The sequence below is a fragment of the Ambystoma mexicanum genome, chromosome 9, assembly GCF_040938575.1.
Source record: "Ambystoma mexicanum isolate Mex_15411 chromosome 9, UKY_AmexF1_1, whole genome shotgun sequence".
In the NCBI taxonomy this organism is placed as follows: domain Eukaryota; kingdom Metazoa; phylum Chordata; class Amphibia; order Caudata; family Ambystomatidae; genus Ambystoma; species Ambystoma mexicanum.
In genome coordinates, this window is record NC_090931.1 from 1,466,248,521 (window position 1) to 1,466,273,212 (window position 24,692).

General features: G+C 41.5%; 1 protein-coding gene across 3 annotated transcripts in view; it reads right to left on the reverse strand.

Annotated features, from left to right (window-relative positions):
• STK16 (serine/threonine kinase 16) overlaps positions 1 to 24,692 on the reverse strand; it is a 250,437-nt gene that overhangs the window by 97,179 nt on the left and 128,566 nt on the right. For all 3 annotated transcript variants that reach the window (XM_069616907.1, XM_069616905.1, XM_069616906.1), the window contains exon 3: positions 18,635 to 18,854. In XM_069616907.1, coding sequence (XP_069473008.1) covers positions 18,635 to 18,854 — 220 coding nt within the window. The remainder of the gene's footprint in view (positions 1 to 18,634; positions 18,855 to 24,692) is intronic.

Sequence of the window (24,692 nt, forward strand, 5' to 3'; positions counted from 1 at the left end):
ACTTATAACGCGCCAAAGCTCGACGGCATTCAAGCGCACTGAAAAGATAAAGGTGGATAACCATCTTATCTTACTACACAAACAGGATAGTCTTCAACTGTTTTCTGAAAGCAAGATGGTTTATTTCATTGCGTAGGTGTTCAGGTAGAGCATTCCAGGCCCGTGCCACATGCACATGAAAGGCACAACCATTTCCGCAGGCCCTCTTAACGCGGTCTACTTCTAAAAGACATGCCTTTGCAGATGACAGGTTTCTTTTAGGTTGGTAGAGGTTCATCCTATTCTTGAGGTAAGCCGGGGCATCACAGAAAACACATTTGTGACAGGTGGTCAACAGCTTAAACTGAATCCTTGCAGAGGCAGGCAGCCAATGTAGTTTCTTCCTGGCGGCAGATTTAGGCTCAGTACGTCTCATCTGATCAACAATGCGCGCTGCCGCGTTCTGGATCTTCTGCAATTTTTGGATATCTGCCTTGCTAGCTCCCCCTACGAGGGCATTACAGAAATCTACTCTCAGGAGTAGAACGGCTCGAACTAGTATTTTCGTTTTACGGAAACAAGTGGGGCAACTTGCCATAGTACTTTGAGATGGTAATTGGTACCTTTCACAATTGCTTCTACGTGTGCACCACTATCCAAACTGGCTTCCAGGTAAGTGCCGAGGGTCTATACCTTATGCAACACTGAAATCTGCCTGCCGTCAATCAAGAAACTGGCATAAGATTGACTCAATTTGTCTCTGGCTTGCCGGGGGCCGTATAGCATAAGATCTCTCTTGGTGGCATTGAGGCATAGCCAATTTGTGGACATCCAACCATTTATGGTCTGACAGGTCCAGCTTCTGTTCGTCTTTTTCATAGTCCCCGCTGATCTCCAGTGCCAGCTGGAAGTCGTCTGCATAATTGCAGAAGAAAAGTACCCAGACTCCAAATCCATACACAATGGAATGATATAAATGTAAACAAGCAGGGGAGAGAGGCAAGCCCCCTGGGGGACACCGCAGGTGGTGATCTCAGCATCAGACGCACTTTCAGCCCAATGAACTCGTGAGCGCCGTCCTTCGAGGAAGGACTTAAGCCAGTGTACTGCCTCCACTGCAAGACCCCCAATGGTGGCCATCCAATGCAGCAGGATACCGTGGTCTAGCAAGTCGAAGGCTGCCGATAGATCTAATAGCATCAGCTGGCCCGACTTGCTTGACTCCAGCCCAGAGAGCATATGTGTCTGTAGGTCCAATAAAGCACTTTCAGTGCCGCAGAAATTATGGAAGCCATATTGCTTCTTATGTAGAATACCCATTTTTGCAATATCAGAGTCTGGAGTTGTAGCGTAGCTACTTTGTCAATTAGTTTCAAGAAAAAGATCGTTTTGGTGATAGGCCTGAGATTGGCCGCATCGTTAGGGTCTAAACCTGCCTTTTTTAGTAATGGCGTACCTGCTACATTTTTATAGTGAGTGGGATGTTACCATTTCGAACAGAGGAGTTTACGAACCTACGTAGGAAAGGCGCACAAATATCCTTGTGTTCTAATATGGTCTTAAATGGAAGGAGTTCACCCGGACAGCTTGTGTGGTTCATGGGCTTCAGGACATTGTGGATTTCCATCGTTGTATGTTCCTTAAACCTGAATCCAGATGGGATTTTGATCTCCATCTTCTGAAAGTTGGGAACTCGTTTTAAAATTAATGTTACCTTCCTCATTCCCATCTTTGCTACAACTTTCCGAAGTGGCTATCGTATGTGACATTTTCCTGGTTAATTCTTCCAAGATTTTCTTTTGGGCAATTTTCAATATGTCCGAAAAGGCTTTCTGAACTCTTTTGCAGTCTTCATTTGTCAGTTTAATGATGGAATTGGTACTCATGGGTTTCTGCCAGGACCGAAGGAGTCTAAAAAGTTCCTTAGTTTGATTTCCGGCCTGGGTAATTCGTTCGTTGTAAACATTGCACTTAGCTTCCTGGATTTTAGCCTTGTATTCCTGTGCCTTGTGCTTCCAAGCTACCAAGCTTTTCCCCGAGTGTTACCTCTCTGCCCGGCGTGTTCAGCCTGACTTTTAGTGGTTTTTAGTTCCACCAAGGCTGGTGTAAACCATTTGTGGCGATTAGGAGTATCTCTAACAGTCCAAGTTTTCAAGGGAGCCACCCGATCTAACATGCTTAGAATCTCCTCGTGCTGATGAGGACTTCCGGGCTATCCAAGTCATCAGTATTTGTCATTATAGTCGTTAGACATTTTGAAAGAATAGATGCTGTAACGGCCTTCAAGTTCCTATTCAGTACTTTACATACAGGTTTGTGCATATTTAATGGAGGGGACGGAAGGGTCAACTGAAATTAAAAAGTGGTCTGACCAAATACAGGGTGTAGTGATAACATTATCAAGGAGAATGTTTCCACTTCCCACCCAGTCAAGGATATGTCCTTTTATATGCGTCAGTTAGGAATTGGGAATAGTTATATGGTGGCTTTTTAGGGGTTTTTCAAACTCTAGGACTTATTTTTATCCTTAATATGTCCTTTCCAAAGGTTAAAATCTCCCAGTATAACTAGGGCAGAGATGACTGTTAGCAGAGGGGCTACAACGTTTACATAGTCCTCATTAAACTTTGAGGGTTCACCTGGTGGACGGTAGAGCAAAACCAGGTTGACACTTTGGTTGCAATTAGGAAGCAGTTTAATATGCAATAGGTCACAGCCTTCACACTCTATTTTGGCCTCATAAATTCCAAGCTCCTTTTTCCACATAACAGCCACACCTCCTCCTAAGCCCCCCTCTTGGTGCTTTTTAAAGAAAACATAACCGGGAGGGGTCGCTTGCACGATAGTAGGGCCATGTGCATTAGTGAGCCAGGTCTCGGTAATACACATGCTGACCATATTATGTTCTACAATAAAGTCGTGAACATCAATCATGTGTTTCACAAGGGACCTGGTATTTAACAATACTAGCGTCAAGTTTGCTGGGAACGACCCCTTCTTAAATGTAACATCAGTATAATGGACATTTTTAGAAGTAGAATGTAAATCAGATGTGGCGACGTGGTCTGAACCAACAAGCTGTGTGCATCCAACCTTCACCACCCCGGCTGGGTTGGATGTGCTGTGAACTGGTCCCTTTCCCATGTCGCGGTCGGCACAAACTAGATTGTTGACACGGTGATCAGTGTTTTGACCCGTAAAAAGACTTCTCTCAAGCTCTAATGTATGGGCAAATGACTGTTCTAGCCTTGGCAATGGCTTTGAGGACTTCTGCGATATCCATATGTTAAAGATAAGAGGGGTAGAGTAACTCACCCGTCCGCCCATCTGCGCACAGACTAGCACAGACCATCTTGTCCTGTGCGCGCCAGCGCGTTCGCTCTGGGTTTGGGTGGAAATGTGCGTCAGAGAACTACTAGCCTTCTTGGTAATGTAGTTCTGACAAGCGCACAGTGCATGCAGAGTAAGTAAAATACTGTTTTAAATCGCACTGTCTATGTTTCACATGATTGGTAAGAGAAGACCCTACAGACAAATTAAAGCACTTTTGGAGGAAGTGCATTGAGAAGTGCTGTCGGTTGCTGAGGAGTTCGAATGCCCGATTTGTTGTGAACACGGATTTACAAAGTTTGAATTGAGCCACGAGCGTAAGCTCCGCCCCCTTCTCCCATAATCCTTTTAAACAACGGGCCGCGCGCATTTGGCGCGCGCGCATTTGGAGGAAGTGCATTGAGAAGTGCTGTCGGTTGCTGAGGAGTTCGAATGCCCGATTTGTTGTGAACACAGATTTACAAAGTTTGAATTGAGCCACGAGCGTAAGCTCCGCCCCCTTCTCCCATAATCCTTTTAAACAACGGGCCGCGCGCATTTGGCGCGCGCGCATTTGGAGGAAGTGCATTGAGAAGTGCTGTCGGCTGTCTGCTGGCTGAGGGCTGGGGGCTAACGTACTGGTTTTGCTTTTTCTTTTTCTTTTTATCGTGCGTAAATAATTGTAAATGCTAGACTGATTAGCTGTTTATGCATCTATGAACACACCGCATTTCTTGTTGTTGAGTGAACCTTACGGCGTCTCTACACTTAAGTAGTCATATATTTGAATTCAAACTACAACATAAAGGTGGTCCAGAAACAAGATTGTATTTTTGATAGTAAGTGTGACAACGAAGGGGTTTTCTTAAAATCATTGCATTTTGAAATGGTCATGACGTTGCGAACCGGGATGCCGCCGAAAGAAGCTATTAACGCATGCGCACGTGGGGCTATTTCTACGCCCAAATTGTCTTCTAGAACAATCAATCTAGTGCGAGCAAGTAAATCGGCCTCAAGTATAAGAACTTGTTCGGCTCTATCTGATATTAGAAAATGTTGTGCCCTTGGGGGTAAAGACGAAAGTAACACAGCTATTTGCGATCGGAATTCAATTGGTGTAGATATTATGGAATCTAGCCAGAGCATGCAATTATCTCACCCGGATTCCCTAGTTGCTGCAGGAATGTGTGATGTAATTGATTTTCAAGATAAAGCGGTTGTGGAAGTACCAACTGCAATCTCTAAAAGTTTACCGAGTACTCAAATAACAATAAATAATGTCCTGAGTAGTGATAAAAAAGAACAGTATGTCTCTGTAGATAAAAGTAGTAGAGTGAATGTGAATGAGGAGAGAATAGAAGTTACACCTAAAAGAAGTAGACACACTTCATCTGAGTTAAAAATGCTAAATGATTCGAAACAGAATCTAGACGATAGTATAGATAAACAAGATCTATATCACTCACCTATGATGTTTTCACCCACACACAATATCTCATCTGTGTCGTCCTCATTTGCACAACCAACCCCACGGCGTAACCATTCTGTCCCAATTGAAAAAACACAACCGATGCCGGGAAATTTTGTAATAGGTTTAGAAACCTCACTACAGACTATGAATGCTGCTCTTTTTTCGCTCACACGCCTGTATGATACACTGGACACTAAATTAAGTGACCAATATGCCCTGATAACGAAACTGCTTCAAAAAAATACTGTCAATGAGTCTAGCTGTGTCTGTAGAGAGGGTCAAAATAGGGGTTCTAACTGCAAGCTAAGCAATACAGATTCGAGTACGGAAGAAATAATTTCGAAAAAAAAGGAAATTTTGTTAATTGATTGCACACAGGGACAATTAAATATAGCACAATTGGAAGCCAAAAAGAAGAAAGGTGAAGGTATAATGGAAGTACTGAAGGAAAAGTCCCCCACCAAAGCTATAATTGTCGAAGATCAGGAAAGCTTCCCAATAGAACTCATTAATGATACACAGGAGGAGTGTAAAAGAGGACAGGTGTGTGCGAAAAAGAAGAAAGACAAAATAAAAAATCTGGAAGTGGGCAAGAATGAGCTTCCGTTACAGGAGGAAAATAACATTGTTCAGATTGGGGCTGGGGTCGCTGAAAATGATAATACCCCGACCTACAACATCTTTGATTCTAAAAAAAGAAAACCAAATGTGACTGCTAAAATTATCACGGAAAAAACAAAACATGTCTTTAACCCTAAAATCACAGGAACCAAGCAGTTCATTCGTTCCTTAACCCTACCTAAATCAGCTGCTGCGGTAGCACGTACTGCTATCGCCAATGAGTACAAAAAAGTGATATCTCAAAAAGCGAGTCAAGGACTAATTACATCACGCATCCCCGCAGACTATGAACCTCTGAATAGTCTGATTCAGTTATCTGAACAACAAAAGGAAATTGACAATGGTAAATCAGTGAAAGAACTAATCAATAAGGTGACTAGCGGTGCAATCAAAACAACTGCAAGTTCATTAATGAATTCAGTAAATGATAGCCCGAGCAGTTCTTCCAAGTCTGTGTCACAGCTAATGAATGATGACGTTGTATGTTTTGGCAAGATGGGTGATAGTCACGAGATTAATAAACAAGGACAGGATAAAGATTTACAAATGTTAGAATGGAAAACAGAAATAGAGCAATCTTTAAAAAGAATTAGTGCTCAAGTGAATATGAAAGACACCCCCATGAGTAATGACTGTGGAGTAAGCACACACACACCTATGAATAATATTGGGAGACAATCTAATAATCCCCTGCAGTCAAAAGTTAATTATACATCTAAAGTGGGCTATCGAACATCAATGAGAGACTCGAACATAAATTGTCTAATGATGCAGTGCCGGCCTGAGCCCTATCAATCTTTCGACTTGAACAGGCAATCTGTGATGAACATATTTGCTGAAGTACAGGCTTTGGAAGGAATATGTTCGAGCGACATAGATCATTTCTATGCGGAAATTCAATTTGATCTATCTATGATCAAAATATGGATGAAGTCATGTTTTGTTAAAAACGCAGTATGGGAAGCGAGAGATCATCTATATGAATTGGGCTCCATCTTGTTAAATCCAGTATTGTGGGACCAACAACAATTCCCTAATCACAGAAATCAGTTTGTACCCAAGGTAAATGTGTACCAGAAAGGCCAAAGTGGCATTCCACGGATAGCCGCGTCAAGTGAAAATGAACAAATATCTGCTGAGAGAGAGATGAGAATGAATGGTAATTAGCTAAGCCAAAAGTTAAAAACGTTATCCATGGCCTCTTGGAATACAAGAGGTTTCAAACATTTAACTTATTCCAAAGACAATCTATTGTTAAAATATGATATTTTGGTTTTTCAGGAAATATGGCTCTCTGTTGCTCCAGTGTGGGACAATCATGTAATAATATTGACTCCTGCTAGTGTGCCAGTCAGAGGTAGACCCATGGCAGGTTTAATGGTTGCCATAAAATCTTCACCCAATATGAAAATTGAGCCTTGGTTTTCACCGAACAGCTTTTTACAATTGGTAAGGCTAAAATTTAAGACATCCGATATTGGATTACTAAACATCTATTGGAACCATTCTGCAATAAGTGATTCTGTCTTTTTTGCGGCTATGGATGAAGCATTAAAAATAACACTACTTGATCAAATGTGTAATAATGTAATCATAACGGGCGACTTGAATTTAACTTGCTTGAATAAAATGGGGAAACCTCTGACGACATTAGCTAAAAGGTGGAATACATACATGTCAGATCGACAGTTTTTAATGCTAAATGGAGCGAAGAACGGTGATATGCCCTCTAACAACACCTGGCACAGAGGTGTCCAAGTAGCTACAATTGATTACACGTATGTGGATAGAGATTTGTTCAAGTATGTATCTGAATATCGGATTATAAATCAAAAAATAAGTGATCATGACATCCAATCTATGAAATGGTCCTGGTTAGTTGACGACAAGAAATATGACTCATCCTCGGCCCGTAATTTAACAACTAATACGGCACATAATAGATTCCATTGGACCCCAGTGTCCTTAAAACTTCTAGAGGAAACCTTGAATTGCCCTCAGAATGATGACATAGACTATGATTCCAATACCCGTCCTTCCTATGTAGAACAAATGCAGATATTCAAGTTGAAAAGAAAAAATCATAACAACGCGAAGCCGAAATCCCTGCATATATTCGATCAAGAGGTAGCTATGTATAAAACCCGATATAGAGCTAATAGAAGGGAAATTATAAAGAAAAATCTTCCAGAATATTTAAGTCAACTGAAAACATTAAAAACCAAGTATAAGAATTGGTTAAAAGCTAGGAAGGCCATAATGTACCAACGAGATGCGGAGGCTATGCTACGTAGTTGCCAAGAGAAGAACTCTGCCAAAATATGGTCACTTTTAAAACAAACGCAGACGAGGATTCAAATAGTGAATCAGATGAATCCGATTCCACAAGAGGTCTGGTCTAATTTTTACAAAACTATATATGCGGGTACTCTAACAATAAGACAGCAGCATATTGATACACCAAGTCAAACTGATAATCTTAGCTTTGATATTGATGATATTCTAATGTATATCTCGAGGTTGTCTACATCTCGTGCTCCGGGTCCTGATGGACTCTCCAACTTTATGATAAAAAAGAATCCCACAGCATGGGCTCAAATTCTAACTATTATCTTCAGACAAACAGTGCTAATGTCGTCTATTCCCGACTCTTGGAGAAAATCCATCACAATACCCATCCACAAGAAGGGTGACAACAAAAATCCAAAGAACTACCGACCCATATCTCTTTTAGATATACCGAGCAAAATATTTGCACGATTGCTACTCAGAGATATTAATAAATGGCTAAGTGACGCGAGAATTAGAGACCCCAATCAAACTGGCTTTATGCCAGGAATGGGAACAGCGATTAATCTTCACATATTAGAGGTCATCAAGAAACAGGAACATCTGAAAGGACAGGCAGTTTACCTGGCCTTCATTGATTTTCAGGCGGCTTTTGATTCTATATGTAGACAATTGCTAATTAACAAACTTCAAGATGCAAAATGTCCAAACTATATTATATTCTGGATTAATGAACTACACTCTAAAACCACAGTCCAAATTAGACTGGCTCTAGATGGCACTTTGTCAGACCCCATAGAAACTTTTCGGGGTTTAAAGCAAGGATGCATTCTGGCAAGCACCTTGTTTAATTTTTTTATGTCGGCGGTACAATATGACTTTTTGAAAATATTATCAGATGCTCCACGTTTGGGAGGCCAGGCAATCCCCTGGCTATTCTATGCTGATGATCTAGTATTATTAGCTAAGACTCCAAAGGGATTGCAAGCCCTATTATCCTGTTTAAGTGATTATGCTGATGCAAACTTACTGAAAATAAATCAAGAAAAGTGCAAAATAATGATAATTGATCAAAAAAGGAAAAAGAAAAAAACAACTTCTTTGGACCGATGGCAACTCCAGAATGTAGTCATAAGCATTGTCTCTGAATACAAGTACCTAGGTTTGACAATTAGTAATGAACCACAAGATAAACCTTACTATGATGAAATCAATATTAAGGTGAATACTGGAATAGCCCAGACCAAGATAATCCAAGCCAAATTTGGCAAATTCTCTTTACTCCCTGCTATTACATTTTACAAACAAAAAGTTACTCCAATTGTAACCTATGGAGCAGAAACTAGAGGAACTATTAGTGAAAATATATGGGTGAGAATTGAGGGTCGATACTGGAAAAAGGTTTGTGGGCTTCCAATGTCTACATCTATGTGCCTAATACGGCACGAAATGGGTCTTGTATCCTTATATGCAGTTTATACATGGAAAGTTCTACAACTGTATCGCAAATATCTAATGGCAGTTAGTGAAAATGGAATACTATATACAATAGGTAGACATATGTTGGAATCGATCAACTCTCCGATTTTGAGATGGAGAAATTGGGTCAAAGTGGTAATGGAGAAGTCTGGAATAGATAATGACTTACTCATGAATAATCCTGAGAGGGCGAAAACAAAGCATAGGTTGTATGAATGGATAAAAACCAGAGATGAATGCGTGAAAACCCGAGTATTCAAACAACAATCCTTTGCAATTAAAAAACTCCATGTGATTGAAAATTATTTAACTAAATTTCCTGACTCCAAAGCGAGATATACTTATATGAGATTGAGGTTGAACATCTGTCAGACGAATGAAGTGCGGTTCATGTGGAAAATTTCACCCAATGCCAATTGCAGATTTTGTCTTGGGCCAAGGGTTACAGAAACATTAAGACATCTAATTTCCGAATGTCCTGCCCTAGCACAACAGAGATGCAAATTGTTTAAACATCTGTTTGAGGCTAACTTTATGTTAAGCGAGGCGACCTTTTGGAATATTGTGTTTAATAGTCAATCTCCAAAAATGAATATTGCAAGTGTTTTGTTCATTGATTCTTTAACTTTGTTGAATCAAGTTGACCCTATTGTCTCTCAAGTAACATAAATGTTGCTAAACCACTATAATTAGAATGAATGATTGAAAGTGAACTGTGTTATTATGCAAAGATATCAACTTCAAATGTAACTACATGCAATTTCTGCTAATTGTGTTCTATTTTTATATGATTGGTCTTTTTAAAATTTTTAAGTTTTATATATTTGATTGTTTGTACTTTTTACTTCTGTTTTTGAAAGGCTGTATTTTACAGCTATATCAATAAAAAAAAAAAAAAAAAAAAAATAAAGCACTTTCTCAAATGATAGCACAATTATTTGTAAAACAGTTTTAAAAAATGCTTAAAAGAACGGATAAAAGATGCAAGGGAACAGCAATCAGAAAAGCAAACAATACGAGGCGAGGAAGACCCCTTCCTTAAGTACCTTAGCAATCGCGCCGGGTTTGGGTGGAAATGGTGCACACAATACTAAAAACACAACTTGCCTCTTCTAATATGCATATGGCGAATCTCTCTCTCTCCCCAATTTTATACCCAACCTCCACCAATTCATCAGCAATGTAATTTGTCAAACCTACCATGAGTCCGTCATTTGGATTACAACAAGCACCTAATTCCCGCCTACGAAATTACATTATCGGCTATGAAGAATGGGCTTTACAGCCTAACTAAAATGCATGAAATGTTGGAAAAGAGAACAGACACACATACCCTCCTATTGAATACTAGATCCTCTAAAGTGGACTACATAGCCTCTGAATTAAAGTAGCAAAATGTGACGCTTGTAAAGCTATGTAATATCTGTCCATCTGCAAAAGCCATTGAGGCTCTGCCCATAACGGTCTTGCAATCCAAAATGACACTCGGGTAGTGTCATCTGAGACTTTGGTTGTTGCAACTCAGCTGATTAACGGTATACTACCTGATCCTGCACTTCAAACATCTATAGTAGAAATTGAACAAATGCAGGAAACCTGTATTTGAAGTGTTTCAGGAACAAAAAGGTAAAAAGAAATCCAAGCGGGCTACCACTAAGATAAGAAAAAGAAAAATATATATATATATATATATAAATAAAAAAATCAGTCGCTTGGTAAAAAACCCACCAATACGAGAGATCTGTGCACTGACCACCCCGTCTCGACATTCACCAAATAACGTTTGTGATCAAATAGATCTCAATACTACAAAAATACAAACTGAACAAAAAAGCCAAAAATCTGATGCAAACCTTAACCAACATGCCCTCTCCTATCTCCATGGAGACGGCCATAGAACAAGTTGAAGTAGACGAAGACTTCATGAACTACTCAACTTACTCGATTACATCTTTACCTCAAGATATAGATACACAAGCTTCTTCGTACTTCCCCAGCCATAACAAAAATGTCTCTCTATGAACAGAGCACAGAGAATGACCCCTTTCTAACATTAGAATAAAAAAGATCACGCACCTACAAAAGCACCAAAACAAAACGCAACACTACCCGGCCACACATGAGTAATTCCCCATCATTACAACCTAAAGGGCAACTGTTAGGGAGAATTCTCAGAAATGTGCCAATTCCCTCTATCTTAGAGACCCCCAGCAACTTTGCTGCATTTTGAGGACTTGATTTTTTTAACCTGGAGAGTGTGAGACCCCTTTTCCCCACTTTCTCATGTATTTTAATGTGATTTTTGTACTCTGTGTTTCTGTTGGTTGTGGAGTCTGACAAACTCCACAGGCATCATCTTTTACATTGTGGCACACAGCACCTTTAGTGCAGTAACACAGGGAAGTCTCTTAGATTTCCCCAAAGTTTAAATACCTTCTCTGGGATAAACTACTATTTCCCAGAGTAGTAAAGTGAAATTGACTTTACTTACATTTGTAACTTTCTAGACCCAGCACACACTATCTTACAATAGGGTGCTGGAGGGGCTACCTAGTATCCCCTTTTGTCTCAACTTCTCATGAAACAATTTTATGTTACCCTTTCCTCACTGAATGGCCGGTGGCAGTGGGTTTGTTTTTACTCCGTGGTGTGCATTTACCGCGGGCTGCGTTCGCAGCTGCACTAAAGCACCCAAATGTGCCATTTTTGACAAGATGGCCCAGTCTTCTTTTTTCACCATTTCTTTGTGGAAAGGTCCTTCTTGAGATTTACTCTGCGGGCCAAACCAGGTTTGGTCCCTTTGTGCGTTTTGCCTTTGGCGGAATTGATAAGTGAAGCCCGCCTCTGGCTCCAGGTTGTCTAAGGTAGACAGGAAGTGAGGGAAGTGCCCGAAACCCCCTGTGCTTAGTCTCCTAGGAGACCCTGTGATGATTGGCTGGCTGACTGTCCGGTAAGGACAGCCACCCTGCTGGGTGAGTGACAGCTAGGCTGGAATGCAAAGGAGAGAACTGTATAAAAGGCAAGTCTGTTTGTTTGGAAGGCAGAGTCGACCACTGGACGAAGGAACCGAAGAAGAACTTGAAGAGGACGGCTGCTGCAACTCTTGGACCGTTGGTTTGCCCGGTGAAGCCCTGCTGCAGTGCTGAAACGCCAAGTTCGCATCCACAGAGAAGCCCTTGAAAGGACGACTTCTCCCCTTGAGTTGGTGGGACCAATCAACTCCAAGGTAAGCCACCTGGACATCCATCTCAGTGATGGTTGAGTTTCCACAGAGTTGCTGCTGGAAACCGTAGAGCCAGGGAGAGGAACACCAGTTTGTGTGCGTTGCTTTTAAGTTGGCCAAGAGCTCCAGGAAGATCCTCCGGACTTCCAGGAAGCAGGACTGACCGAGCCTGAGCCCCCTCAACAGAGTGCGGGACCCCAGAAGCAAGGAAAGTCCATCTCGACAGCCAGGAACTGCAGTGTTGCTATTTGCGGTAGAAGCGAGGAGCTGAAACACTGAACAGCCACTGGAAGTAATGTTTGCCGGTTGCAAGTTTTTACCATCCCAGTACAGTGCAGGAGTCCCCCAACGTCCTCCCTCTTGTGCCCATGACTGAGGCCCAGGAACAGTGAGATCTGCAGAGCTGCACAGGAACAGGAGTCATCTGCTGCATCCTTTCTTCATTTTACAGTACCTTTAAAAAGTCTAAGAGAACTTACATCTTGCTGTTGAGTTGCTTGCATCTTCTACTACTCACAAGTCTAACAGCTTGTGGCCCTACATTGATTCATCTTTTTCTTCAAAGAATTCTGAAACATTGTGGAAATACTTTTCTACTTGCCTTCAAAGAAGTGCTTCAGCCCATATAGACTCTTGTCTATTGACTTTGGCTTAGCTTGTTTTAACTGAATGACTCTTATTGGGGGAACTGAAAGTATTTCCCTGCTTAAGAAATATTTGTTGTAACTTGTTTGCTCTAATAATCTTTTCCTTTTTATTTGCTCTTAACTAATTCTGAATGCAAACAATAATACATTAATGTCAACAGCACCCTAGCAATTGAAGTCACCTGTGGGTGTAGGTCTCTGCTGTATGCCAATTCAAATAGGTATTTACTGATTCTGAACTAAGAGAAGTATATTTGTGTGGTGTTTTACAGTGCTCACTTCTGAAGAAGGCTTACATTAACTGACTGGTAGATAAATTAATAATGGTTTTATCAAGAAACCTGTGTGTAAGTGTTTGCTTGGATACTTGTCAATGTGAACCTCTGTAATTCCCCTACAGCTCACATTGACCCCTCTTGAGATAAGCCTGGCTACTCGTCCACCCTACCAACCTGTGTAGTACAGACGTATACCAAAGATAGCGTTACTACTCCCAAGGAGGTTCAGGAACAGCAGAATATGCAGAGCTGTACAGGAACAGAAGCCAGCTGGAACCATTTCTTCATACCAGAGGTACTGTAAAGTCTAAGAGAACGTACCTCTTGTGGTATAGCTTTACTTGCTCTCAGTTGATACCTGTCTTGGTTTCCTTGCAGAGTTGCTACAACTTTGCCCATCACAAGCCTCACAGCTTGTGGTTCTTCAAGTGTTCTATTTTCTACAAACATTTCTAAAACCATTTGCAAGACTTTTTACCTACCTACAAAGAAGATCTCCAGCTCCCCTAGACATTGTGCAATTAACATTGGCTGTCCCTTCTCCCTGAAAGACTCTTTACTTCTGACTTTGTGCTTTGACCTTTCCCCCAGGAAAGGGTTAATTTACTCCTCAATTGGAAGGTTTTAAAAGTACTTACCTGTTTGTGACTTATTTGTTAACCTTTGTTTTATTCCTCTCTTCTGTCTTTTATACCAAACTCAGTATTGCTCTAAATGTACCAGTGATAAATCAATGCCCAAAGTGTCCTAGCTATTTAAGTCACTTGAGGGTGTAATAACTGTACTGTGAATCTCTGTGTCACAACATTACTTCTCACATTGACCCCTCTTGAGATAAGCCTGACTGCTCAGCCACACTACCAACCTGTGTAGTACAGGAGGTTAGGGTTATTGTAGTGCACCCAAAGGGCACTGCATACAATCTTGCCTAACAAAAATGCGTAATGAAAACAATGTTTAAATCAAACCTAATATCGGTTCTCGCATGCACTATAGAAAATAACCTTGACAAACTACTAGATACCTGGAAAAAATGCTGCATTTCCACTATGGAAAAAGCAGACATTGACGAAACCACTCTGATCTCCAACCCTGAACGTGCTAAGAGAAAACTCTGATATCATGACTGGATCAGTACTGGCGAAAAATGTACCCCATACAAAGTTTTCAAACACAGAAACTTTCTCCCAAAAGTGTTCAACCAAATTCCCAAATATTGACATATCAAACATACTGCACTCAATTCATATGGCTGACAAAAGCACTATTCTCAGCCCAATCAAAGGATCGAGTTTTCAAACTCACGTGCAGATTTTGTAACTTAGACATCCACCCCGAAACCTTAGAGCATTTAACTCGTGGCACTGCACTAATTTACCATATTTACGAAAAGAATATTTTGACAAATTCTTTAGTGATTATCAATACCTATCGCCTCACCAAATGTGGATCATGATCGCTAATGCACAACATATTTCCCTAAATCTGGCCACAATCAATTTCCTGTATAGACCAAGCTTGTAAAATGCACTTATCGATCCTACCAGGAGAAAAGAGCCAAACTTGTATAGCAGCACAGTTGATAATGCATTAGATGCAAATCATTAATTATCATACAGAAAGCGGCCAGCCATCTGACAAAAAAGCATAGATACGGAATTGTCGTGCTGAACGCGATACAAATAATAATTGCTGACATAATCTTGACAGACACTTCTGACAGAAAATGTAAAGCAAAATACTCTATTGCATATGCTCAGCTTGTTTTATGTATATTTCGAACTTTAACCTTAACCTCGCATTTTAAAACAATCGCTTTGTGAACTTTTTATGAATATATTCAGCTAACGTTTTATAGAGAAAGTAATGCGCACATAGCAAGTAACCATTCTCATGTCAAACAGAGAATGTGATGAACTGGTTTAAAGAAATTAGATTTTTATCAAATTTTTACTGACTCATTATACCGGTTTTATTATATATTTGAAAAGTTGTAATGTACAACTAAAACAAATAAAATAGATTTTTTAAAAAGAAGATATGAACATAAACAGAGTATGAGGAAGCTTGCCCAGAAATAGAGAATGTCTTAAACCCACAATGCCAAAGCCAAAGAAATGTGAAGAGAAAGAGTTGTAACCAGCATTTCGTTAATCATACAAAGGTGCAACAAGATTGGCAGGAAGGCTGCCCTCTGGTACACAAGGTTCAGGAGGAAGGAAGCATAGCCTGTCTTGCGTATGGCAAACACTTAGCACCAGTGTGATTCTTGTATCCCCTAAAGAGAATTCTGAACTTAAAATTGTGAAGTAGGAGGCAGTAGTTGGGCCTGGCAACTATATACCAGGTCTTGGAACTTGTGATAATTCATTCTGTAAGGGCAGGAGAGTATGACCATACAGTGAACTGCAGTGGTTTGCTTGGCAGGCAGGAGAGTATACCAGACCAAGAGCGTTGGTAACCATTGTTGTAGAAGTATTAAACCTGGCATGAGAGTAAACCAGGCAAAGGCTCAAAGTACTGTGGTGGGGTAAAACTGATGACAATGTTTTTGAACCTAATGAAGTTGTCAAATGTACCTAAAGGATGTCCGTTTTGATAAAGCAGTACTGAAGTTGAAGTGGTGCTAAAACATCCTGACAAAGACATCGGCTTTGAAGCTAATGAGGTTATGAACTATTCATGGTTGATGGCAAGAGGCTGTTTCAAGACCGTGACTAAAAGTAGACAGAGCAAAGTGTTGTTAAACAATTGTGAACAATCTTCGAAATCCAAGTTGGACCTTTGTGTTGTCAAGTTGGATTAGGAAAATTACGGATGTGGAAACCTTTTGTTAGGATACAGGATATCCTTTAGTTTATTTTAGGCAGGGAAATCCTGTTAGGGTAGGGATAGTGAGGCACTGATCCAACCCTTTTGATCTAATAAAAATGGCATTTGTTGAAAAACTCATCAAGTTGTGCGCCTCACATTTCTGACCGCTCACAGTTTCCTGCTCTGTCTAGGCGGCGTAGCTTGGGGCTTTCCCCAGCTGATGTGTTTTTCTCGCTCACCTTATCGTTTGTCTCTCTCTGGATGCACATTTATCCACATACTCAGCTCAGTGGATTAGGCATCCCGATTTAAAAGGGACGCAACCTTTCCTTATAATTTAATAGTATCTATTCAAAGCCTCTTCATCCCAATCTTGGTATTTCACAGGGTCTGGTAATGTGGCCCATGTAGGCCATAGTACACACCACTTGAGGGAGTTCCGCATAAGGGGCAGCCTTTGCCGGTGAGGTCCCACTTGCCTCTACCCCTAGGGAGGGTATTGCGGGGTGGGCTCAACTCCCTATCCTCACAGGGAGAAGGAACAAATTCCACCATGGTCATGGCCACTACTCCATGGGTGCTCCTCCATGCGTCTTCGAAGCTCTGTTGTGTATCCTCCACAGCTCCCCACCGCATTGTCCACAGTTTGAGCTCTGCGAAGACGCAGCCATGGCTATCCACAGACCATCACTCTCCACAGTGCCAATCCTACAGACATTTTTATATAGACTCTGGTGGCTACCACCAAGGCATTTCTAAGACACTGCACCTCCCATATCCCTTTACACCTTCTTTTTGAAAAAAGTGTATCTTGCAGCCTAGAAAACAGCTGTTGGCGAACTGGATATATAAGGTGGTGTAATTTCTTGTGAACAAATCGTTGGGTGCTGCGAGGGGATGACTATATCAGACTGCAGAGTGTCACAGGAACTGGAAAATAATCAACGGTTTTTAGTCATACAGCCTGCGCACCTGATACAAAAAGTAGATTTTTAGAGATCTTGTCAAATAAAATGTTATTTTATTTTTTTTCACAATCAATTCAAATGTTCCCTTCGGATTGATACAATTTGTTCCCTCAACACGTGTTTCCCCAAGTTCATTGGTTCATCAGGAGGGTGCTTTTGTCATTAAAGAATAAAGTACTTAATTGTCAAATGTATTATTCATCATACATTGTACAATTTTCTGTTGAGAAGAGAAAATATACAATAGTCAAATTATATAAATGGTTGATGTATAAGTATCATCACATATTGGATAAACAACAAAAAGAATATTTTATGAGAAAGTCCTTGGTATTTCATTTTCAGTACACTTCTAATAGCTTGTTAAATGAATGAGAACTAGGCAGCTGGATTTGTATTAGTGCAATGAGTTTTCTGAGTGCACGCTATGTCCTCGTGCTTTTTACGGAACTAACGAAAAAAGATTACTTTTTCTAAAAAGGATCAAATACATGAGACAAATGCAAAAAAATAAAAAAAGACAGACAAAGAGAAGCCTATTGGATTTGCTACTGGGACTGCTGCTATACAGGATTAAACACAGACTCAGAATTAGGACACTTTCTATGATCACCTTACAATAGAAGGTAAACTGTTGCATATAATTTATAGCTGCATAGTTCTCATGCATTTAACAAGCTATTATAAGTGTACTGAAAATGAAATACCAAGGATTTTCTCATTAGATATTCTTTTTGTTGTTTATCAAATATGTGATGATACTTACACATCAACCATTTATATAATTTGACTATTGTATATTTCCTCTTCTCAACAGAATATTGTACAATGTATGATGAATAATACATTTGACAATGAAGTACTTTATTCTTTAATGACAAAAGCACCCTCCTGATGAACCAATGAACTTGTGGAAATTGATTCTGAAAAAAAGAAAATGAAGGAACAAATTGGATCAATCCAAAGGGAACATTTGAATTGATTGTGAAAAAAAGAAAAAAAAGAAAATAAAAGCTAAACATTTTTTTTGACAAGATCTCTAAAAATCTATTTTTTGTATCAGGTGTGCAGGCTGTATGACTAAAAACTGTTGATTATTTACCTTTACACCTTCTGCTTTGCTACTTCACTCTCCCCGCTCTCCTCAATTCCCGGCCGATCACTGGATTCTCTTTTATTCTATCCCTCAGTAGCCACTTATGTCTTGTAGTGCTGGGCTTGTGAACCCAACATGTATTTAAATAAAATCCAGTTTTTATGATATCTAGATAAAAATAATAGGAGACAAGTGTTTATACAGCAAAAATTAAGTGGAGCCTATTTGCATATGTGTTGTTCATTAAACTACTCAATTGTAGGATTCAGTTACGTCAGGTGCAGCCATACTCTCCACTTCACAGCATGGCCCGCTCTGCTATTCCACTGTCATGCTGTGGCCCCTTCAAACCCTTGCTAAATTTCTTCAACGGCTGTGCTCCACCCCTCCACAGCCAGACTCAGCCTGTCCACAGCCAATCTCACACGCATCCATTTAACAGCCACACTCAAGTCCTCACCTGCACAAAGGGAAGCAGCAGCAAGGCCTCCCATTTGGACCCCTTCTCAATGATGCCATGCGCCACCAATCGTAGGATGTTGGGGTGATCAAAGAGCTGGTGCATCTCAACCTCATGAAGTGCCTCCTTCCTGTCATCCCGGTCATGGCAAAGAATTCTTTTCAGGGCATAGAAATGTCCGTCATGGAGACCCTCAACCAGGTCAACATAGCTGAAGCCACTGAAAAAGACAAGCACAACATCTGAAATAAATAAAGTCCAAAAGGTCACCCAGGTTGGCCATTGGAAAAGGGGTCTGATACAGTTGGCTCTCTGGAGATTTTGGACTAGAACCCCCACATCAGCCCTAGTCAGCATAGTCAATGGTGGGGGAGCATGACAGCCTTAGATCAAAGCATCTGGAAAGCTGCAGGCCCCTGCATTAGATGCTGCAGTCCTGCGCAGATTAATCTGGGAACTGTAAAGGGCCTACTTTACAGGATATTAGAAGGTTCAAATGTTGCCTCCCATTGGAGGGTAAGGGCCCTGCTCCGCTCCCAGTGAAAGGTGGGTGCCATGACCAGCCTCTTATTGGACAGTGCAGAGTCCCAGTTCTGCCCTTCATTCGGCAAGAAGAATGATGAACCATCCAACTACAGGCACATACTAATTCCCACTCTCCCTCACAGTTACCAGTGTCCAGAGTTGCTCACAAGAGGGAAAGGGTTATATGAGAAGACAAAGACAACAACAAACACATTTGGGAAAGCAAAAATGTAACAAGAACCAGAATGAACAGTGGTCTGAGTCTAATGCTCCATGTCAAGAAATAGCAGAAAAAGATATCATTAAGGGGAGTCATGTCCACAGTGCCTCATTTGCTCTTAGTTGCAGGATCGAGACATTTCTCATGGGTCGTGACTTCGTATTAGTCACGGGTCGTGATCTAGCTCAATGAATTCAGAAGAAGGGGCTTAGACCCAGTGGTTATTCAGGGGAATGCTGGTGCACTTCCCTCTGGACATTTTGATTGTTTGCTGGAAAATCAGGGAGCCTGGACATCACTGCACCACCAGACACAATGCACCTCCTTTCTGACAAAACATCAAAGGAGGTGATCCTTTTGTGAGGATCGCAAACAAACAAGGAGCATTACCCCTAGGGCTGTGCAATTCCACTGTCACAACAGCCCAGCAGGTCGCTGTCTGGCTTGTCAGCCCACCTACCTCGTAGCATCTGTTGTATTAGCCTAACAGACCTACAGCAGAAAGTATGGTATTTGCATTGTGTGCAAACGTCACAATGTCGTTAGTCTTCATTGGTGTTTTAGCCATTCACTGGAACCTCTATGCATCTTTAACTCTCCAGGACAGTTTATTTTTATTGATCAGAGTGTATAAAAAGGTGTCAGGATGCACAGTTGAAATTTGTCAGAGTTCCAACAGGTTCCCCAAAGGTAAAAGAGGTGTTAACTAAAGGATCTAGGAGAGGAGGTGGCAGGGGGGAGGGGGCAGTAGTTCAGCATGGAACTTACAAGGGTAATTTCTTTAAGTAGCCTTATTTCGGGAAATGGTGGATAATGACCTAGACCAAGATGGAGATGCTAGCAAACGATTTATTGGAATGAGGTCAGCAGCGGTGGAACCTTGGCAAAGGTTCTAAACTGCCTTTCATCAAATGACCTTCAGTGAAGAAGACAGTGAACAAGGCATTTTGAAAGAAACTGAAACAGAACCTTTGGAAACTGGTAGAAAATTGGAGTAGAATTAAGATTTTAGGTGTTGTTTTTGGCGTGGGACATGTCCTGGCAGTCTGGTGGGATGTTTTGATATAAAATTAAATTGAAGAAGGCTCAGTACGCAGCAGTAACTATTCCAGAGATTATTTGAACTGAAATAGGGTCAGAAGTGTCAAGGAAAGCATTTAATGTTTGGCAAGGAAAGAAACCATTGAGCGTGCTGTGATGAATCCTCGGATGTCATCCCTTCTCCCCTAAGAGGAGCCCTTTCCCAGGAGGCGAAGCCATTACCCGATAGTCCGCTTGGGGGTGGCACTCAGCAGGTGGATTTCATGGGGAGGGATTCCCCCTATGGGACTAGGGACGACTATCGGAGGAGAACGCGGTAGTCCCACCAATCACATGACTGTCTGGGCGGTCAGGAAGGATCCCCATGATTACGAGGGATTCATGTTGCGCACACTATATAGATGATGGGGGAATGGCAGCGAACTTGGCGCAATGTTGCAAATCCATATGTATCGAGTGCAGTTAATTATGGATGAGATGCATTACTTTTAGTGTTACAGTTGTTTAGAATTTATACATATTAGATCTTCACGGGTGTAGAAAGATACAATATTAATACTGCAAATGCAACATGAACACAATCCACACAATGGGGTGCTTTGCAAAAAACATTGTAGTTGGGACTCTTGCAAAATGCATGTTTGACCTTTAAACTGACTTTCTCAGGTTTTCAGACAGCAGAACGATTAGTAAATCAGTAATTTGAATCTCTGTGGTTAGCTGCTGCACATTAATTTTAAGTAGCAGTGACTTTCTTGACAGAAAGAAGAATGAGTCACTGAGTAAGAAGGTCGGTGTACAAACAGGACAAGGTTTATGAATTAACAGTCCCGCAAGAAAACAGATGCTATCTCACTCACTGTATTGAAGTCGCTAGAGGGGGTTGGCCATTTGTCTGGTGGTAATAAAAACGAGGCCCGAGGCCAGGGTATCCGGCGGTTAATTGTTTTTACAGGTCATCAGAGGCTGTATCTTCCGGAGTTTTGGACGCAATCAGTAGTTCAAGAAGATCCTGTTTATTGAGACCTTCCTCGATTTGCTAAAATATGTAAGCGGACCATGTGCAATCACACTTAAAATTAAAGGCCTTAGGTCAGGTATTGCTAGCAATGAATTGTGTTTTCAATAATAATGTTTAACCATGTACAGACGTCATGGCCTAATACGGACGAATCCTAAACAAGAGGTGTGTTCTGAATACGATCTGAAGAGGTATATCGAGATAAGACTGGCCAATGAAAATTGAAGAATTGGGAAAAGATGTTATTTCTTTGAAGAGGTTTTTGTCCAATCATATTTGGGGGGTGGATTGTAATAGAGTATCTGGCAGTGTTTTAATTGTTGCAAAAACGTATATAAGATGCCAACTGATGTTGTATTGTTGAGACGTGGGTTAGTTGGTACTGCCACACCATCTAACTGCTCCCTGGAGCTTTGTACAATAAGCGTGCTTTATGTACAACCGTGTACTTACTTCTTAAGTGGTGGCCTGTTTGCGTTAAGGCGATTAAAGGTCCACCCGCACCTGACCCCCAGTTACCCACCTTTCCTTCCCCTCATTCCTCTTCAATCCTACCCTATGTTCTTTTCTAAAGCAGTCCAGGTAAAGTACTGAGACTAATAAGATCCTTAGTGAGTTGCCACATCAGCACTCACTTAGTACTAAGACTAGGAGGAATTGCAGAGCAGAGCCGGTCAAGTGGCACAGCGAGTAGAGCGCTCGCTTTGACATCAGTGCAGAGCCTGCGAGAACGCAGGTTCGAATCCCGGCAGCGCCAAACTCAGCGTTTCATCCTTCCGAGGTCGATAAATGAGCACCACACACCGTGGGTAATAATAAGCAGCGCTCAGATACCTGAGGGTTCGTAGCGCTATATAAATGCCAAATTATTATTATTATTATTATTATTATTAATATCAGATAAAAATCAGAACCGCTTTTGCCAGTCTAGTTGTTTGCGACAAATGATTGGAAGAAACAAGATAAAAACTGAAGTGTGACTTGACAGATGGTCAAGCCCTCCCCGGAGGAACTGCGAGAGCCAGTTCGGCCCAACGTGCAGGGGGGTGGCGACTTGGACACCGAGAACGGGGGGTGGGGGGGGGGGGGGGGAGTTTCTGAGCCCAGTCCAGGATGTGAGGGCTGCACGGTCCGCAGGTGGGCTAAGACTCTGGGCACCCCAGAGACCCAGGAAGCGCAAGAGTGCGAGACCATGCTGTCCCAAAGAAGACTGTAGAGCCACCACAGAGGAAGGGAAGCTCCAGGAAGTTACCAGAGCCCCACAAACCAGTCCAGCAATCTCAAGGGAACAGACGCTTGCACATACCATACCACAAGGTGAGCAGGTAGCCGAGAAGGCGCTGTAGGCTCAAGTCGGTGGTAGCACAAATCGGAAGGCTGGGAAAGGAGGGTCTGGGACCCTAATGCAGTCGGAGAAAAACAAAGAAGCACATGGACTTGTACTAAGGCTTGGCAGCAGAGTGAATCAAGCCCACAGAAAAGGAAACTAAGGCCAGAATTGAGAGTCTGGGACTCGCACCTAAAAAAAAGAACTGGAAGTTAATGAACAGTTCATACAGTACTTGGCCCATACAGACTTGGTTCACTAACCTGCCATCAGAGCCTGGGGAGAGCATCCAGGCTACTGTTCTTCGTCACAGTACCTGGTCAGAGGGAGCCAGGTCTGCCAACCAGAGTCAGGGCCCCACTATAGCCTGGGGAGTGCATCCAGGCTGTTCTTCAGTGCAGTATACAGCAAGGGGAAGCCAAAGCTGCCAACCAGTGTCTAGGACCTCAAGGGCCTACATTGAGGAATGCTGTGGAAATGCCCCCAACAGCTAAGGAGTGGCTAAAACCACATTAGGAAAATCCTACCAAGACAAGAACTGCCTTTTGTCAAGGGAAAAGAAGACATTCCTCTGGACCAAGAAGACGTCTACTTTGATTTAGTTAGCTTAGAGTGTAAGGGACAGAGTTAGGATTTTGAGACTGGACTTTGGGACCTTTGCTTTGGACATTCTGACACTAGTTTTTTCAGTTGAGGCAGGGAAACCCCTCTTAGAGTTAGGGTGAGATAGGGTTTTCTTTTCCTTTTTACCCTTGAATAAATGTGTATAGCAAACACTATGAACCCTCTGTGTCAGTGTCTTACTTCTGCACCCTTAAAGTGCTCATTAATTGCAGTGAAAAGAGTCTGGTAACGTAATTTATAATTTGCCTACCATATTGTTGCACACTACGGTAGTACTGAAACGTGCCGATTACAGAGCACTCTGTCCCTTACACTCTAAGCTAACTAAATCAAAGGAGATTTCATCTTGGTCCAGAGGAATTACTCCCTTTCCCTTGACAGAAGGCAGTTCTGGTCTTGGTAGGATTTTCTTTTCAGATGATTTGTCCTGGTAATTGAACCCTTCTTCTGTCTTAGTCTTTGCTGCTCTCTGCGCCCTGATGCCTTTGGGCTCTGGCGCATTATAAACTGAAAAAATAATAATAGACAACGCCTTCTTCGGGAACCGTGATCAGTGAGGAGATTCAGAGAGCGAGTAGCGCCATCGCCCATGCAATGCATCATAACGCTTCACAACTCAGCCATAGTGGATGAAACTAGCTGCGTGGCACTGAAAAACAGAAGGCGCAGTTTAGTGGAGTATCAGCCATTGCATGCCATTTAAGATGCAGTATAAGTCAGAAGTTAAAAAGATGGGTACAGACTACCAACAAACAAAAATCTATCACCGAAGAACTGGAATTAATATTGAAAAGAAGGAACCGAGTATAGTCTATAATGCACAATTCAGGCATTTAGAAGAAAAGACTTTCCAAGAAAATATGAAACAGTAAGAAAAAGAGTTAAGTGGATTTAGGAAAATGTGGATGCAACCGTTAAGAAGGATTTTACAGGATAACTAAGTCAGCACCTCAGTGTTTTGCAGAGGTGTTCAGGTTTTGGAGGGGGGAGACACGGCTAGACAGGGTGTTTGTTTAGACACCAAATTTAACCATTGTGCTCTTTTTAGGCCTCCTTCCAAGGAAGCAGAATGAGGCTCCGATTAATTTTTTTGTTCAATTCCCATTTCCCTTAGGGGTGAAGAGTACATAGCATACATTCACATGGCTGTGCTTTGGACACTTCATCATGACAAAATGTAGCATACTTATCATTTAAAAAATAAATAGTGGCCCGCACAGCGAACAATGGTCACTGTAAGGTGAAAATGAACAATATTTAAAAATAAGAGTCAAGCTAATTCAGAGTGGACATAAAGCAA